The following is an 18,866-nucleotide window of genomic DNA, read 5'->3' as shown; positions in this document are numbered from 1 at the left end:
TGACTCCACCCACACAGCACTAACCAGGGACTGACTCCATCCACACAGCACTAACCAGGGACTGACTCCACACAGCACTAACCAGGGACTGACTCCACCCACACAGCACTAACCAGGGACTGACTCCATCCACACAGCACTAACCAGGGACTGACTCCACCCACACAGCACTAACCAGGGACTGACTCCATCCACACAGCACTAACCAGGGACTGACTCCACCCACACAGCACTAACCAGGGACTGACTCCATCCACACAGCACTAACCAGGGACTGACTCCACCCACACAGCACTAACCAGGGACTGACTCCACACAGCACTAACCAGGGACTGACTCCACCCACACAGCACTAACCAGGGACTGACCCCATCCACACAGCACTAACCAGGGACTGACTCCACCCACACAGCACTAACCAGGGACTGACTCCACCCACACAGCACTAACCAGGGACTGACTCCATCCACACAGCACTAACCAGGGACTGACTCCATCCACACAGCACTAACCAGGGACTGACTCCACCCACACAGCACTAACCAGGGACTGACTCCATCCACACAGCACTAACCAGGGACTGACTCCACACAGCACTAACCAGGGACTGACTCCACCCACACAGCACTAACCAGGGACTGACTCCACCCACACAGCACTAACCAGGGACTGACTCCACCCACACAGCACTAACCAGGGACTGACTCCATCCACACAGCACTAACCAGGGACTGACTCCATCCACACAGCACTAACCAGGGACTGACTCCACACAGCACTAACCAGGGACTGACCCCACCCACACAGCACTAACCAGGGACTGACTCCACCCACACAGCACTAACCAGGGACTGACTCCATCCACACAGCACTAACCAGGGACTGACCCCATCCACACAGCACTAACCAGGGACTGACCCCATCCACACAGCACTAACCAGGGACTGATCCACCCACACAGCACTAACCAGGGACTGACTCCACCCACACAGCACTAACCAGGGACTGACTCCACACAGCACTAACCAGGGACTGACTCCACACACACAGCACTAACCAGGGACTGACCCCATCCACACAGCACTAACCAGGGACTGATCCACCCACACAGCACTAACCAGGGACTGACTCCACCCACACAGCACTAACCAGGGACTGACTCCACACAGCACTAACCAGGGACTGACTCCACACACACAGCACTAACCAGGGACTGACTCCACACAGCACTAACCAGGGACTGACTCCACACACACAGCACTAACCAGGGACTGACTCCACACAGCACTAACCAGGGACTGACTCCATCCACACAGCACTAACCAGGGACTGACTCCACACACACAGCACTAACCAGGGACTGACTCCACACAGCACTAACCAGGGACTGACTCCATCCACACAGCACTAACCAGGGACTGACTCCATCCACACAGCACTAACCAGGGACTGACTCCATCCACACAGCACTAACCAGGGACTGACTCCACCCACACAGCACTAACCAGGGACTGACCCCACACACACAGCACTAACCAGGGACTGACTCCACACAGCACTAACCAGGGACTGACCCCACCCACACAGCACTAACCAGGGACTGACTCCACATACACAGCACTAACCAGGGACTGACTCCACACAGCACTAACCAGGGACTGACTCCATCCACACAGCACTAACCAGGGACTGACTCCACACACACAGCACTAACCAGGGACTGACTCCACACAGCACTAACCAGGGACTGACACCATCCACACAGCACTAACCAGGGACTGACTCCATCCACACAGCACTAACCAGGGACTGACTCCATCCACACAGCACTAACCAGGGACTGACTCCACCCACACAGCACTAACCAGGGACTGACTCCACCCACACAGCACTAACCAGGGACTGACCCCATCCACAGCACTAACCAGGGACTGACTCCATCCACACAGCACTAACCAGGGACTGACTCCACCCACACAGCACTAACCAGGGACTGACCCCACCCACACAGCACTAACCAGGGACTGACTCCACACAGCACTAACCAGGGACTGACTCCACACACACAGCACTAACCAGGGACTGACTCCACCCACACAGCACTAACCAGGGACTGACTCCACACAGCACTAACCAGGGACTGACTCCACACAGCACTAACCAGGGACTGACTCCACCCACACAGCACTAACCAGGGACTGACTCCACCCACACAGCACTAACCAGGGACTGACTCCACCCACACAGCACTAACCAGGGACTGACTCCACACAGCACTAACCAGGGACTGACTCCACACAGCACTAACCAGGGACTGACTCCACCCACACAGCACTAACCAGGGACTGACTCCACCCACACAGCACTAACCAGGGACTGACTCCATCCACACAGCACTAACCAGGGACTGACTCCACCCACACAGCACTAACCAGGGACTGACTCCACCCACACAGCACTAACCAGGGACTGACTCCATCCACACAGCACTAACCAGGGACTGACTCCACCCACACAGCACTAACCAGGGACTGACTCCACACAGCACTAACCAGGGACTGACTCCACCCACACAGCACTAACCAGGGACTGACTCCACACAGCACTAACCAGGGACTGACTCCACACACACAGCACTAACCAGGGACTGACTCCATCCACACAGCACTAACCAGGGACTGACTCCATCCACACAGCACTAACCAGGGACTGACCCCACCCACACAGCACTAACCAGGGACTGACTCCACACAGCACTAACCAGGGACTGACTCCACCCACACAGCACTAACCAGGGACTGACTCCATCCACACAGCACTAACCAGGGACTGACCCCACCCACACAGCACTAACCAGGGACTGACTCCACACAGCACTAACCAGGGACTGACTCCACCCACACAGCACTAACCAGGGACTGACTCCACACAGCACTAACCAGGGACTGACTCCACACACACAGCACTAACCAGGGACTGACTCCACCCACACAGCACTAACCAGGGACTGACTCCACCCACACAGCACTAACCAGGGACTGACTCCACCCACACAGCACTAACCAGGGACTGACTCCACACACACAGCACTAACCAGGGACTGACTCCATCCACACAGCACTAACCAGGGACTGACTCCACACAGCACTAACCAGGGACTGACTCCATCCACACAGCACTAACCAGGGACTGACTCCACACAGCACTAACCAGGGACTGACTCCACACACACAGCACTAACCAGGGACTGACTCCATCCACACAGCACTAACCAGGGACTGACTCCACCCACACAGCACTAACCAGGGACTGACTCCATCCACACAGCACTAACCAGGGACTGACTCCATCCACACAGCACTAACCAGGGACTGACTCCATCCACACAGCACTAACCAGGGACTGACTCCACACACACAGCACTAACCAGGGACTGACTCCATCCACACAGCACTAACCAGGGACTGACTCCATCCACACAGCACTAACCAGGGACTGACTCCACACAGCACTAACCAGGGACTGACTCCACACAGCACTAACCAGGGACTGACTCCACCCACACAGCACTAACCAGGGACTGACTCCACACAGCACTAACCAGGGACTGACTCCACCCACACAGCACTAACCAGGGACTGACTCCACCCACACAGCACTAACCAGGGACTGACTCCACCCACACAGCACTAACCAGGGACTGACTCCATCCACACAGCACTAACCAGGGACTGACTCCACCCACACAGCACTAACCAGGGACTGACTCCACACAGCACTAACCAGGGACTGACTCCACCCACACAGCACTAACCAGGGACTGACTCCACCCACACAGCACTAACCAGGGACTGACTCCACACACCCAGCACTAACCAGGGACTGACTCCATCCACACAGCACTAACCAGGGACTGACTCCACCCACACAGCACTAACCAGGGACTGACTCCACACAGCACTAACCAGGGACTGACTCCATCCACACAGCACTAACCAGGGACTGACTCCACACACACAGCACTAACCAGGAACTGACCCCACCCACACAGCACTAACCAGGGACTGACTCCACCCACACAGCACTAACCAGGGACTGACTCCATCCACACAGCACTAACCAGGGACTGACTCCACCCACACAGCACTAACCAGGAACTGACCCCACCCACACAGCACTAACCAGGGACTGACTCCACCCACACAGCACTAACCAGGGACTGACTCCATCCACACAGCACTAACCAGGGACTGACTCCACCCACACAGCACTAACCAGGGACTGACTCCATCCACACAGCACTAACCAGGGACTGACTCCACACAGCACTAACCAGGGACTGACTCCACCCACACAGCACTAACCAGGGACTGACTCCACACACACAGCACTAACCAGGGACTGACTCCACCCACACAGCACTAACCAGGGACTGACTCCATCCACACAGCACTAACCAGGGACTGACTCCACCCACACAGCACTAACCAGGGACTGACTCGACACAGCACTAACCAGGGACTGACTCCACCCACACAGCACTAACCAGGGACTGACTCCACCCACACAGCACTAACCAGGGACTGACTCCATCCACACAGCACTAACCAGGGACTGACTCCACCCACACAGCACTAACCAGGGACTGACTCCACACAGCACTAACCAGGGACTGACTCCACCCACACAGCACTAACCAGGGACTGACCCCATCCACACAGCACTAACCAGGGACTGACTCCACCCACACAGCACTAACCAGGGACTGACTCCACCCACACAGCACTAACCAGGGACTGACTCCATCCACACAGCACTAACCAGGGACTGACTCCACACAGCACTAACCAGGGACTGACTCCATCCACACAGCACTAACCAGGGACTGACTCCACCCACACAGCACTAACCAGGGACTGACTCCATCCACACAGCACTAACCAGGGACTGACTCCATCCACACAGCACTAACCAGGGACTGACTCCATCCACACAGCACTAACCAGGGACTGACTCCACACAGCACTAACCAGGGACTGACCCCACCCACACAGCACTAACCAGGGACTGACTCCACCCACACAGCACTAACCAGGGACTGACTCCATCCACACAGCACTAACCAGGGACTGACCCCATCCACACAGCACTAACCAGGGACTGACCCCATCCACACAGCACTAACCAGGGACTGACTCCACCCACACAGCACTAACCAGGGACTGACTCCACACAGCACTAACCAGGGACTGACTCCACACACACAGCACTAACCAGGGACTGACTCCACACAGCACTAACCAGGGACTGACTCCACACACACAGCACTAACCAGGGACTGACTCCACACAGCACTAACCAGGGACTGACTCCATCCACACAGCACTAACCAGGGACTGACTCCACACAGCACTAACCAGGGACTGACTCCATCCACACAGCACTAACCAGGGACTGACTCCATCCACACAGCACTAACCAGGGACTGACTCCACACAGCACTAACCAGGGACTGACTCCGCCCACACAGCACTAACCAGGGACTGACTCCACCCACACAGCACTAACCAGGGACTGACTCCGCCCACACAGCACTAACCAGGGACTGACTCCACACAGCACTAACCAGGGACTGACTCCACACAGCACTAACCAGGGACTGACCCCACCCACACAGCACTAACCAGGGACTGACTCCACACAGCACTAACCAGGGACTGACTCCACACAGCACTAACCAGGGACTGACTCCATCCACACAGCACTAACCAGGGACTGACTCCATCCACACAGCACTAACCAGGGACTGACTCCATCCACACAGCACTAACCAGGGACTGACTCCACCCACACAGCACTAACCAGGGACTGACTCCACCCACACAGCACTAACCAGGGACTGACCCCATCCACAGCACTAACCAGGGACTGACTCCATCCACACAGCACTAACCAGGGACTGACTCCACCCACACAGCACTAACCAGGGACTGACTCCACACAGCACTAACCAGGGACTGACTCCACACAGCACTAACCAGGGACTGACTCCACCCACACAGCACTAACCAGGGACTGACCCCACCCACACAGCACTAACCAGGGACTGACTCCACACAGCACTAACCAGGGACTGACTCCACACACACAGCACTAACCAGGGACTGACTCCACCCACACAGCACTAACCAGGGACTGACTCCACACAGCACTAACCAGGGACTGACTCCACACAGCACTAACCAGGGACTGACTCCACCCACACAGCACTAACCAGGGACTGACTCCACCCACACAGCACTAACCAGGGACTGACTCCACCCACACAGCACTAACCAGGGACTGACTCCACACAGCACTAACCAGGGACTGACTCCACACAGCACTAACCAGGGACTGACTCCACCCACACAGCACTAACCAGGGACTGACTCCACCCACACAGCACTAACCAGGGACTGACTCCACCCACACAGCACTAACCAGGGACTGACTCCATCCACACAGCACTAACCAGGGACTGACTCCACCCACACAGCACTAACCAGGGACTGACTCCACACAGCACTAACCAGGGACTGACTCCACCCACACAGCACTAACCAGGGACTGACCCCATCCACACAGCACTAACCAGGGACTGACTCCACCCACACAGCACTAACCAGGGACTGACCCCATCCACACAGCACTAACCAGGGACTGACTCCACCCACACAGCACTAACCAGGGACTGACTCCACCCACACAGCACTAACCAGGGACTGACTCCACACAGCACTAACCAGGGACTGACTCCACCCACACAGCACTAACCAGGGACTGACTCCACACAGCACTAACCAGGGACTGACTCCACACACACAGCACTAACCCGGGACTGACTCCACCCACACAGCACTAACCAGGGACTGACTCCACCCACACAGCACTAACCAGGGACTGACTCCACACAGCACTAACCAGGGACTGACTCCACCCACACAGCACTAACCAGGGACTGACTCCACCCACACAGCACTAACCAGGGACTGACTCCACACAGCACTAACCAGGGACTGACTCCACACAGCACTAACCAGGGACTGACTCCATCCACACAGCACTAACCAGGGACTGACTCCACCCACACAGCACTAACCAGGGACTGACTCCATCCACACAGCACTAACCAGGGACTGACCCCACCCACACAGCACTAACCAGGGACTGACTCCACACAGCACTAACCAGGGACTGACTCCACCCACACAGCACTAACCAGGGACTGACTCCACACAGCACTAACCAGGGACTGACTCCACCCACACAGCACTAACCAGGGACTGACTCCACACAGCACTAACCAGGGACTGACTCCATCCACACAGCACTAACCAGGGACTGACTCCACACAGCACTAACCAGGGACTGACTCCACCCACACAGCACTAACCAGGGACTGACTCCATCCACACAGCACTAACCAGGGACTGACTCCACCCACACAGCACTAACCAGGGACTGACTCCACACAGCACTAACCAGGGACTGACTCCACCCACACAGCACTAACCAGGGACTGACTCCATCCACACAGCACTAACCAGGGACTGACTCCACACAGCACTAACCAGGGACTGACTCCACCCACACAGCACTAACCAGGGACTGACTCCATCCACACAGCACTAACCAGGGACTGACTCCATCCACACAGCACTAACCAGGGACTGACTCCACCCACACAGCACTAACCAGGGACTGACTCCACCCACACAGCACTAACCAGGGACTGACTCCATCCACACAGCACTAACCAGGGACTGACTCCACACAGCACTAACCAGGGACTGACTCCATCCACACAGCACTAACCAGGGACTGACTCCACACACACAGCACTAACCAGGGACTGACTCCATCCACACAGCACTAACCAGGGACTGACTCCATCCACACAGCACTAACCAGGGACTGACTCCACACAGCACTAACCAGGGACTGACTCCACCCACACAGCACTAACCAGGGACTGACTCCACACAGCACTAACCAGGGACTGACTCCACCCACACAGCACTAACCAGGGACTGACTCCACCCACACAGCACTAACCAGGGACTGACTCCACCCACACAGCACTAACCAGGGACTGACTCCATCCACACAGCACTAACCAGGGACTGACTCCACCCACACAGCACTAACCAGGGACTGACTCCACCCACACAGCACTAACCAGGGACTGACTCCACACACCCAGCACTAACCAGGGACTGACTCCATCCACACAGCACTAACCAGGGACTGACTCCATCCACACAGCACTAACCAGGGACTGACTCCATCCACACAGCACTAACCAGGGACTGACTCCATCCACACAGCACTAACCAGGGACTGACCCCACACACACAGCACTAACCAGGGACTGACTCCACCCACACAGCACTAACCAGGGACTGACTCCATCCACACAGCACTAACCAGGGACTGACTCCATCCACACAGCACTAACCAGGGACTGACTCCATCCACACAGCACTAACCAGGGACTGACTCCATCCACACAGCACTAACCAGGGACTGACTCCATCCACACAGCACTAACCAGGGACTGACTCCATCCACACAGCACTAACCAGGGACTGACTCCATCCACACAGCACTAACCAGGGACTGACTCCACCCACACAGCACTAACCAGGGACTGACTCCACACACACAGCACTAACCAGGGACTGACTCCACACAGCACTAACCAGGGACTGACTCCACACAGCACTAACCAGGGACTGACTCCACCCACACAGCACTAACCAGGGACTGACTCCACACAGCACTAACCAGGGACTGACTCCATCCACACAGCACTAACCAGGGACTGACTCCACCCACACAGCACTAACCAGGGACTGACTCCACACAGCACTAACCAGGGACTGACTCCACACACACAGCACTAACCAGGGACTGACTCCATCCACACAGCATTAACCAGGGACTGACTCCACCCACACAGCACTAACCAGGGACTGACTCCACCCACACAGCACTAACCAGGGACTGACTCCATCCACACAGCACTAACCAGGGACTGACTCCACCCACACAGCACTAACCAGGGACTGACTCCACACAGCACTAACCAGGGACTGACTCCACCCACACAGCACTAACCAGGGACTGACTCCACACAGCACTAACCAGGGACTGACTCCACACACACAGCACTAACCAGGGACTGACTCCATCCACACAGCACTAACCAGGGACTGACTCCATCCACACAGCACTAACCAGGGACTGACTCCATCCACACAGCACTAACCAGGGACTGACCCCATCCACACAGCACTAACCAGGGACTGACTCCACACAGCACTAACCAGGGACTGACTCCACACAGCACTAACCAGGGACTGACTCCACCCACACAGCACTAACCAGGGACTGACTCCATCCACACAGCACTAACCAGGGACTGACCCCACCCACACAGCACTAACCAGGGACTGACTCCACCCACACAGCACTAACCAGGGACTGACTCCACACAGCACTAACCAGGGACTGACTCCACCCACACAGCACTAACCAGGGACTGACTCCACACAGCACTAACCAGGGACTGACTCCACACACACAGCACTAACCAGGGACTGACTCCACCCACACAGCACTAACCAGGGACTGACTCCACACAGCACTAACCAGGGACTGACTCCACCCACACAGCACTAACCAGGGACTGACTCCACACAGCACTAACCAGGGACTGACTCCATCCACACAGCACTAACCAGGGACTGACTCCACCCACACAGCACTAACCAGGGACTGACTCCACCCACACAGCACTAACCAGGGACTGACTCCACCCACACAGCACTAACCAGGGACTGACTCCACCCACACAGCACTAACCAGGGACTGACTCCACCCACACAGCACTAACCAGGGACTGACTCCACACAGCACTAACCAGGGACTGACTCCACCCACACAGCACTAACCAGGGACTGACTCCATCCACACAGCACTAACCAGGGACTGACTCCACCCACACAGCACTAACCAGGGACTGACTCCACACAGCACTAACCAGGGACTGACTCCACACACACAGCACTAACCAGGGACTGACTCCACACAGCACTAACCAGGGACTGACTCCACCCACACAGCACTAACCAGGGACTGACTCCATCCACACAGCACTAACCAGGGACTGACTCCACACAGCACTAACCAGGGACTGACTCCACACAGCACTAACCAGGGACTGACTCCACCCACACAGCACTAACCAGGGACTGACTCCATCCACACAGCACTAACCAGGGACTGACTCCACCCACACAGCACTAACCAGGGACTGACTCCACACAGCACTAACCAGGGACTGACTCCACACACACAGCACTAACCAGGGACTGACTCCACACAGCACTAACCAGGGACTGACTCCACCCACACAGCACTAACCAGGGACTGACCCCATCCACACAGCACTAACCAGGGACTGACTCCACACAGCACTAACCAGGGACTGACTCCACCCACACAGCACTAACCAGGGACTGACTCCACCCACACAGCACTAACCAGGGACTGACTCCACACAGCACTAACCAGGGACTGACTCCACCCACACAGCACTAACCAGGGACTGACTCCACCCACACAGCACTAACCAGGGACTGACTCCACCCACACAGCACTAACCAGGGACTGACTCCACCCACACAGCACTAACCAGGGACTGACTCCACCCACACAGCACTAACCAGGGACTGACTCCATCCACACAGCACTAACCAGGGACTGACTCCACACAGCACTAACCAGGGACTGACTCCATCCACACAGCACTAACCAGGGACTGACTCCACCCACACAGCACTAACCAGGGACTGACTCCACCCACACAGCACTAACCAGGGACTGACTCCATCCCCACACAGCACTAACCAGGGACTGACTCCACCCACACAGCACTAACCAGGGACTGACTCCATCCACACAGCACTAACCAGGGACTGACTCCACACAGCACTAACCAGGGACTGACTCCACACAGCACTAACCAGGGACTGACTCCACCCACACAGCACTAACCAGGGACTGACTCCATCCACACAGCACTAACCAGGGACTGACTCCACCCACACAGCACTAACCAGGGACTGACTCCACCCACACAGCACTAACCAGGGACTGACCCCACCCACACAGCACTAACCAGGGACTGACCCCACCCACACAGCACTAACCAGGGACTGACTCCACCCACACAGCACTAACCAGGGACTGACCCCACCCACACAGCACTAACCAGGGACTGACTCCACCCACACAGCACTAACCAGGGACTCACTCCACCCACACAGCACTAACCAGGGACTGACTCCACACAGCACTAACCAGGGACTGACTCCATCCACACAGCACTAACCAGGGACTGACTCCACCCACACAGCACTAACCAGGGACTGACTCCATCCACACAGCACTAACCAGGGACTGACTCCACCCACACAGCACTAACCAGGGACTGACTCCATCCACACAGCACTGACCAGGGACTGACTCCATCCACACAGCACTAACCAGGGACTGACTCCACACAGCACTAACCAGCGACTGACTCCACACACACAGCACTAACCAGGGACTGACTCCACACAGCACTAACCAGGGACTGACTCCACACAGCACTAACCAGGGACTGACTCCACCCACACAGCACTAACCAGGGACTGACTCCACACAGCACTAACCAGGGACTGACTCCACCCACGCAGCACTAACCAGGGACTGACTCCACACACAGCACTAACCAGGGACTGACTCCATCCACACAGCACTAACCAGGGACTGACTCCACACAGCACTAACCAGGGACTGACTCCACCCACACAGCACTAACCAGGGACTGACCCCACCCACACAGCACTAACCAGGGACTGACTCCACCCACACAGCACTAACCAGGGACTGACTCCATCCACACAGCACTAACCAGGGACTGACTCCACCCACACAGCACTAACCAGGGACTGACTCCACACACAGCACTAACCAGGGACTGACTCCATCCACACAGCACTAACCAGGGACTGACTCCACACAGCACTAACCAGGGACTGACTCCACCCACACAGCACTAACCAGGGACTGACCCCATCCACACAGCACTAACCAGGGACTGACTCCACACAGCACTAACCAGGGACTGACTCCACCCACACAGCACTAACCAGGGACTGACTCCACACAGCACTAACCAGGGACTGACTCCACACAGCACTAACCAGGGACTGACTCCACACACACAGCACTAACCAGGGACTGACTCCACACACACAGCACTAACCAGGGACTGACTCCACACAGCACTAACCAGGGACTGACTCCACACACACAGCACTAACCAGGGACTGACTCCACCCACACAGCACTAACCAGGGACTGACTCCACACAGCACTAACCAGGGACTGACTCCACACAGCACTAACCAGGGACTGACTCCACACACACAGCACTAACCAGGGACTGACTCCACCCACACAGCACTAACCAGGGACTGACTCCACCCACACAGCACTAACCAGGGACTGACTCCATCCACACAGCACTAACCAGGGACTGACTCCATCCACACAGCACTAACCAGGGACTGACTCCACCCACACAGCACTAACCAGGGACTGACTCCACCCACACAGCACTAACCAGGGACTGACTCCACCCACACAGCACTAACCAGGGACTGACTCCATCCACACAGCACTAACCAGGGACTGACTCCACACACACAGCACTAACCAGGGACTGACTCCATCCACACAGCACTAACCAGGGACTGACTCCACACAGCACTAACCAGGGACTGACTCCATCCACACAGCACTAACCAGGGACTGACTCCATCCACACAGCACTAACCAGGGACTGACTCCACACAGCACTAACCAGGGACTGACTCCACCCACACAGCACTAACCAGGGACTGACTCCACACAGCACTAACCAGGGACTGACTCCACACAGCACTAACCAGGGACTGACTCCACCCACACAGCACTAACCAGGGACTGACTCCATCCACACAGCACTAACCAGGGACTGACGCCACCCACACAGCACTAACCAGGGACTGACTCCACCCACACAGCACTAACCAGGGACTGACCCCACCCACACAGCACTAACCAGGGACTGACCCCACCCACACAGCACTAACCAGGGACTGACTCCACCCACACAGCACTAACCAGGGACTGACTCCATCCACACAGCACTAACCAGGGACTGACTCCATCCACACAGCACTAACCAGGGACTGACTCCACCCACACAGCACTAACCAGGGACTGACTCCACCCACACAGCACTAACCAGGGACTGACTCCACCCACACAGCACTAACCAGGGACTGACTCCACACACACAGCACTAACCAGGGACTGACCCCACCCACACAGCACTAACCAGGGACTGACTCCACACAGCACTAACCAGGGACTGACTCCACCCACACAGCACTAACCAGGGACTGACTCCACCCACACAGCACTAACCAGGGACTGACTCCACCCACACAGCACTAACCAGGGACTGACCCCACACAGCACTAACCAGGGACTGACTCCACCCACACAGCACTAACCAGGGACTGACTCCACACAGCACTAACCAGGGACTGACTCCACCCACACAGCACTAACCAGGGACTGACTCCACCCACACAGCACTAACCAGGGACTGACTCCACCCACACAGCACTAACCAGGGACTGACTCCATCCACACAGCACTAACCAGGGACTGACTCCACACAGCACTAACCAGGGACTGACCCCACCCACACAGCACTAACCAGGGACTGACTCCATCCACACAGCACTAACCAGGGACTGACTCCACCCACACAGCACTAACCAGGGACTGACTCCATCCACACAGCACTAACCAGGGACTGACTCCATCCACACAGCACTAACCAGGGACTGACTCCACCCACACAGCACTAACCAGGGACTGACTCCACCCACACAGCACTAACCAGGGACTGACTCCACACAGCACTAACCAGGGACTGACTCCATCCACACAGCACTAACCAGGGACTGACTCCACCTACACAGCACTAACCAGGGACTGACTCCACCCACACAGCACTAACCAGGGACTGACTCCACACACACAGCACTAACCAGGGACTGACTCCACCCACACAGCACTAACCAGAGACTGACTCCACCCACACAGCACTAACCAGGGACTGACTCCACACAGCACTAACCAGGGACTGACTCCACCCACACAGCACTAACCAGGGACTGACTCCACCCACACAGCACTAACCAGGGACTGACTCCATCCACACAGCACTAACCAGGGACTGACTCCACACAGCACTAACCAGGGACTGACTCCACCCACACAGCACTAACCAGGGACTGACTCCACACAGCACTAACCAGGGACTGACTCCACACAGCACTAACCAGGGACTGACTCCACACACACAGCACTAACCAGGGACTGACTCCATCCACACAGCACTAACCAGGGACTGGCTCCATCCACACAGCACTAACCAGGGACTGACTCCACACAGCACTAACCAGGGACTGACTCCACACAGCACTAACCAGGGACTGACTCCACACACACAGCACTAACCAGGGACTGACTCCATCCACACAGCACTAACCAGGGACTGACCCCATCCACACAGCACTAACCAGGGACTGACTCCACCCACACAGCACTACCCAGGGACTGACTCCACCCACACAGCACTAACCAGGGACTGACTCCACCCACACAGCACTAACCAGGGACTGACTCCACCCACACAGCACTAACCAGGGACTGACTCCATCCACACAGCACTAACCAGGGACTGACTCCACCCACACAGCACTAACCAGGGACTGACCCCAACCACACAGCACTAACCAGGGAATAACCCCGTCCACACAGCACTAACCAGGGACTGACTCCATCCACACAGCACTAACCAGGGGGGTGGAGTGATGGAGCTTTCAATCTATGAATTTTACCGAAGCAAAACATCAGCAAATATCCGACGGGACTGATTGGAGGAGAAATGCAACTTTCAAATATTCCACCTTTCCACTCAATTTCCATTGAACACCATCATTTACAAATAAAGCGCATCATTACCCCTCCACCACTCCCTTCATTTGTACTGAAATGATTTGATGTAAACGTACCAGGGTCCACTCCATTGCAATCCTGTGACTTGGATTGCTGTTGCCCAGTCTGCATGTTGAACAGATTCTCCAATCCAAACTGCGAGGGAGCTGGGACTGGGACGGGAAGAGTTGAAATCTGTAGTTATCCCGAGACAGCAGAGTAATTGCCTTTAGCAAAGCTGCGCTCCTGCACTGCAAGCTGGGCCAGGCAATGTGCTGAGTATGTTCTGGTGGGAGGGAGGCAGCCCGCTCGGCCCCTCCTATCACTCCGTGCCTATCCCTCCGTGCCTATCCCTCGCCACGTGTTGGGGGAAACCTCAAAACCTCCCTCTTTGCAAACCCAAGCCTCAGCTCCTGTGTGTAATTAGTCATTCAAAATGCACTTTATATACGCACTGATGGAATTTAAAAAACAATGTGTTCAAGATTACTTAGATAAAAGCACATTACTGCTGCAATCTGAAACAGAAACAGGAAATACTGGACAACCTGCAGGTCTGACATCACCTGTGGAGAGAGGAGGGTGGCGTAGTAGTTAGCACTGATGCCTCACAGTGCCAGGGACCCGGGTTCACATGGGTGACTGGCTCTGTATGGAGTCTGCATGTTCTCCCCGTGACCATCTGGGTTTCCTCCGGGTGCTCCAGTTTCCTCCCGCAGTCCAAAAATAGATGCAGGTTAAGTGGATTGGCTGTGCTAAATTGCCCCTTGGTGGTTCAAGGTTGCGTGGGATTACAGGAATTGGACAGGGGAGTGAGCGAGGTTGGGTGGCCTCCTTCTGCACTGTAGACTGTCTGTGTGTAATAGCCCCCACGGGATCTACAAGGTGGGTATGATTATCTCGTGGTCCTATCGGAGTGCAAGCTCCCCTGCATGGGAGGGGGGGGGGGGGGGGGTTATCTCTATTCACCTTTGTATAAATGGGCGCCCAGTACGGCATCGACCAGAACAGGTGCCTCACTGGCCGACTCCCAGGAGACAGTGTTGTGGTGAATTTATAATATAAATTCACACTGTGTATCCCTGTGTTCCTGTGGGCTCCGTCTGTGAGCCGTTGCGCGGCTCTGCCCACAGGGGGAGATGAGGAGCAGGTACAGGGCTCCACCCTTGGCTCCGCCCATGGCTCCACCCATGGCTCCTCCCACAACCGGAAGTATAAAGTGCTGCGGTCTTGCGAGCCCGCCCTCAGTTCATCTGGTCGCAGGCAGGCTCAGTTGTAAGTCGATTAAAGCCACAGTTTACTTCTACTCGTGTCCTTGAGTGAATTGATGGTCGCATCAGGTGGTGTAGTGGTATTGTCGCTGGACCAGAGACCCAGGGTAATGATCTGGGCACCTGGGTTCGAAACCCACCACGGCAGGTGATGGAATTAAACGTCTAATGATGACCATGAAACCATTGTCGATTGTCGGAAAACCCCATCTGGGTTCACTGATGTCCTTTAGGGAAGGAAATCTGCCGTCCTAACCCGATCTGGCCTACATGTGACTCCAGACCCACAGCAACGTGGTTGACTCTTAACTGCCCTTGGGGATGGGCAACAACAATTGGCACAGCCTGCGATGGCCCATGAGCGAATTTTAAAATAAGGAACTCAGTAGGGATCTACCAGGCAGCATATATATTATGTTGTAAATAAAACTATGTTTTTTTATTTTGCTCAATGTGGTCTCCCCCCCCCCCCCATGTCCTTATTAAACTATGATTCAATTATTCTATGATATATGATTCTATGATTCTAACGTTTTGACTCTGGATGACGTATTATGCATTCCAGAAGGCATTGGAGTCACCCAGATTCGAAACGTTAGCTCCCTTCTCTCTCTCTCTCCGCAGATGCTGTCAGACCTGCTGAGATTGTCCAGTGTTTTCTGTTTCTGTGTGAAGATTACTTACTTGGCCGTGCGAACGTGTACCCTTTGGCCCAGAGGCGAACCCTACGAGCAGCGAAGTAAGATTTCATTTTCAGTCAGGCAGGTAGCATCCTCCTCCCCGCCGCCCTCTCTTCAGCTGTAATATCAATAATATAAGGAAAGCAAACTTAACATGGACGGTGGAAGCTCATCGTTCATGCGTTTACACCAGAAAGAATGGCATTTTGTTCATTATTCTTTTTTGGGATGTGGGAGTCAGCTTTGTTTGCCCCCTCCCATACTTAATTGCCCTCGAACTGAGTGGCTTGCTTGGTTAGCACTGTTGCTTCACAGCACCAGGGTCCCAGGTGTGATTCCCGGCTGGGTCACTGTCCGTGCGGAGTCTGCACGTTCCCCCGTGTCTGCATGGGGGTTTCCTCCGGGTGCTCCGGTTTCCTCCCACAAGTCCCGAAAGACGTGCTTGTTAGGTGGATTGGACATTCTGAATTCTCCCTCTGTGTACCCGAATAGGCGCCTATGTGGCGACTGGGGGCTTTTCACAGTAACTTCATTGCAGTGTCAATGTAAGCCTACCTGTGACACTAATAACGATTATTATTATTATTGTAGTGGATCTGGAGCCACATGTAGGCCAGAGTGGGTAAGGACGGCTAAGATCCTTCCTCTTTCCAAGGGCTGACTCGATGGGCCGAATGGCTTCCTTCTGCACTGTAGGGATTCTATGATTCTAGTGAACCAGCTGGGCATTTAATGGTTTCATTTGAAAATGAGAGGAGTAGGCCATTCGGCCCTTTGAGCCTGCTCCACCATTCAACATGATCAAGTTTGATCTTCCGCCTCAACGCCACACTCGTGTGCTCTCCCCATAACCCTTGATACCTTTAGAGTCTAGAGATTAATCTGTATCCTTCTTAGATATATTCATTGATTTGGCTCCACAGCTTTCTGTGAGAGAATTCCACAAATCCAGCACCCTCTAAGTGAAGAGATGTCTCCTCATCTCAGTTCTAAATGGCCTCCCATATCCAGAAACTGTTACCCCTTGTTCTAGACACCCCCCCGGCCAGACTGTCCAACCCTGTCAGAATCTTATATGTTTCAATTAAATCCCCTTTAATTCTTCTAAATCCCAGTGAACACAGGCCCAATCTCTCCCCATACGACAATCCATCCATCCCTGGAATCAGTCAGGTGGATGAACCTTCGCTGTATTCGCTCTATGGCAAGGATATCCTTTCTGAGAAAAAGCGGAGCAAAATTGCTCACAATACTCCAGGCGTGTTTCATGGTCACAATTATGGAAAGTAACTTTTAATTCCATTTGTATGAATTCCATTTCAATTCGAATCCATGGCCTCAGGGCATTCGCCTGCACTGTTGGATTAATAGCCCTGCGACATTGCCACCACACAATTACCTCCTCTTAACTCAGACCCAAAGTTCTATATAGTTTTCCAGGAAAGAGTGATCATTGCGTTTGTGAATTTCAAATTCAGTTTGAGGGCGATAGACGTGAGTCCCACGTTACTCTTCTGGTGTTAACCCAAGGTAATTGCATAGGCATGAGGACAGATTTGGCACCACTGGATTGAGCAGAAACCCTGTAGATGTAGTGTATCTGATCTTCCAGAAGGTATTTGATAAAGTGCCACACAAAAAGGTTAAGATCCCATGGGGTTGAGGGTAATATATTAACTTGGATAAAGCATTGGTTAACCAACAGAAATGGGGGATCGATTCCTGGAGGGGCAGTTTGCCAGTTTAGAAGAACTGTCGG

The 18,866-nt window shown here is 54.9% G+C and overlaps 1 protein-coding gene across 2 annotated transcripts in view; it reads right to left on the bottom strand.

Annotated features, from left to right (window-relative positions):
- The window catches only part of plcd1a (phospholipase C, delta 1a), a 178,731-nt gene that overhangs the window by 146,955 nt on the left and 12,910 nt on the right, over nucleotides 1-18,866 (bottom strand). Inside the window, exon 2 of one of the 2 annotated variants that reach the window (XM_038798567.1) lies at nucleotides 17,112-17,225. In XM_038798567.1, coding sequence (XP_038654495.1) covers nucleotides 17,112-17,178 — 67 coding nt within the window. In that variant the 5' untranslated portion in view covers nucleotides 17,179-17,225. Of the gene's footprint in view, nucleotides 1-15,233; nucleotides 15,444-17,111; nucleotides 17,226-18,866 lie in introns of those variants that run through there. The other variant, XM_038798568.1, reaches the window with a different exon arrangement.

The sequence above is a fragment of the Scyliorhinus canicula genome, chromosome 5 (assembly GCF_902713615.1).
Source record: "Scyliorhinus canicula chromosome 5, sScyCan1.1, whole genome shotgun sequence".
Lineage (NCBI taxonomy): Eukaryota > Metazoa > Chordata > Chondrichthyes > Carcharhiniformes > Scyliorhinidae > Scyliorhinus > Scyliorhinus canicula.
The sequence above is the reverse complement of the archived record's forward strand: the minus strand, read 5'-3'. Positions and strand labels throughout refer to the sequence as shown.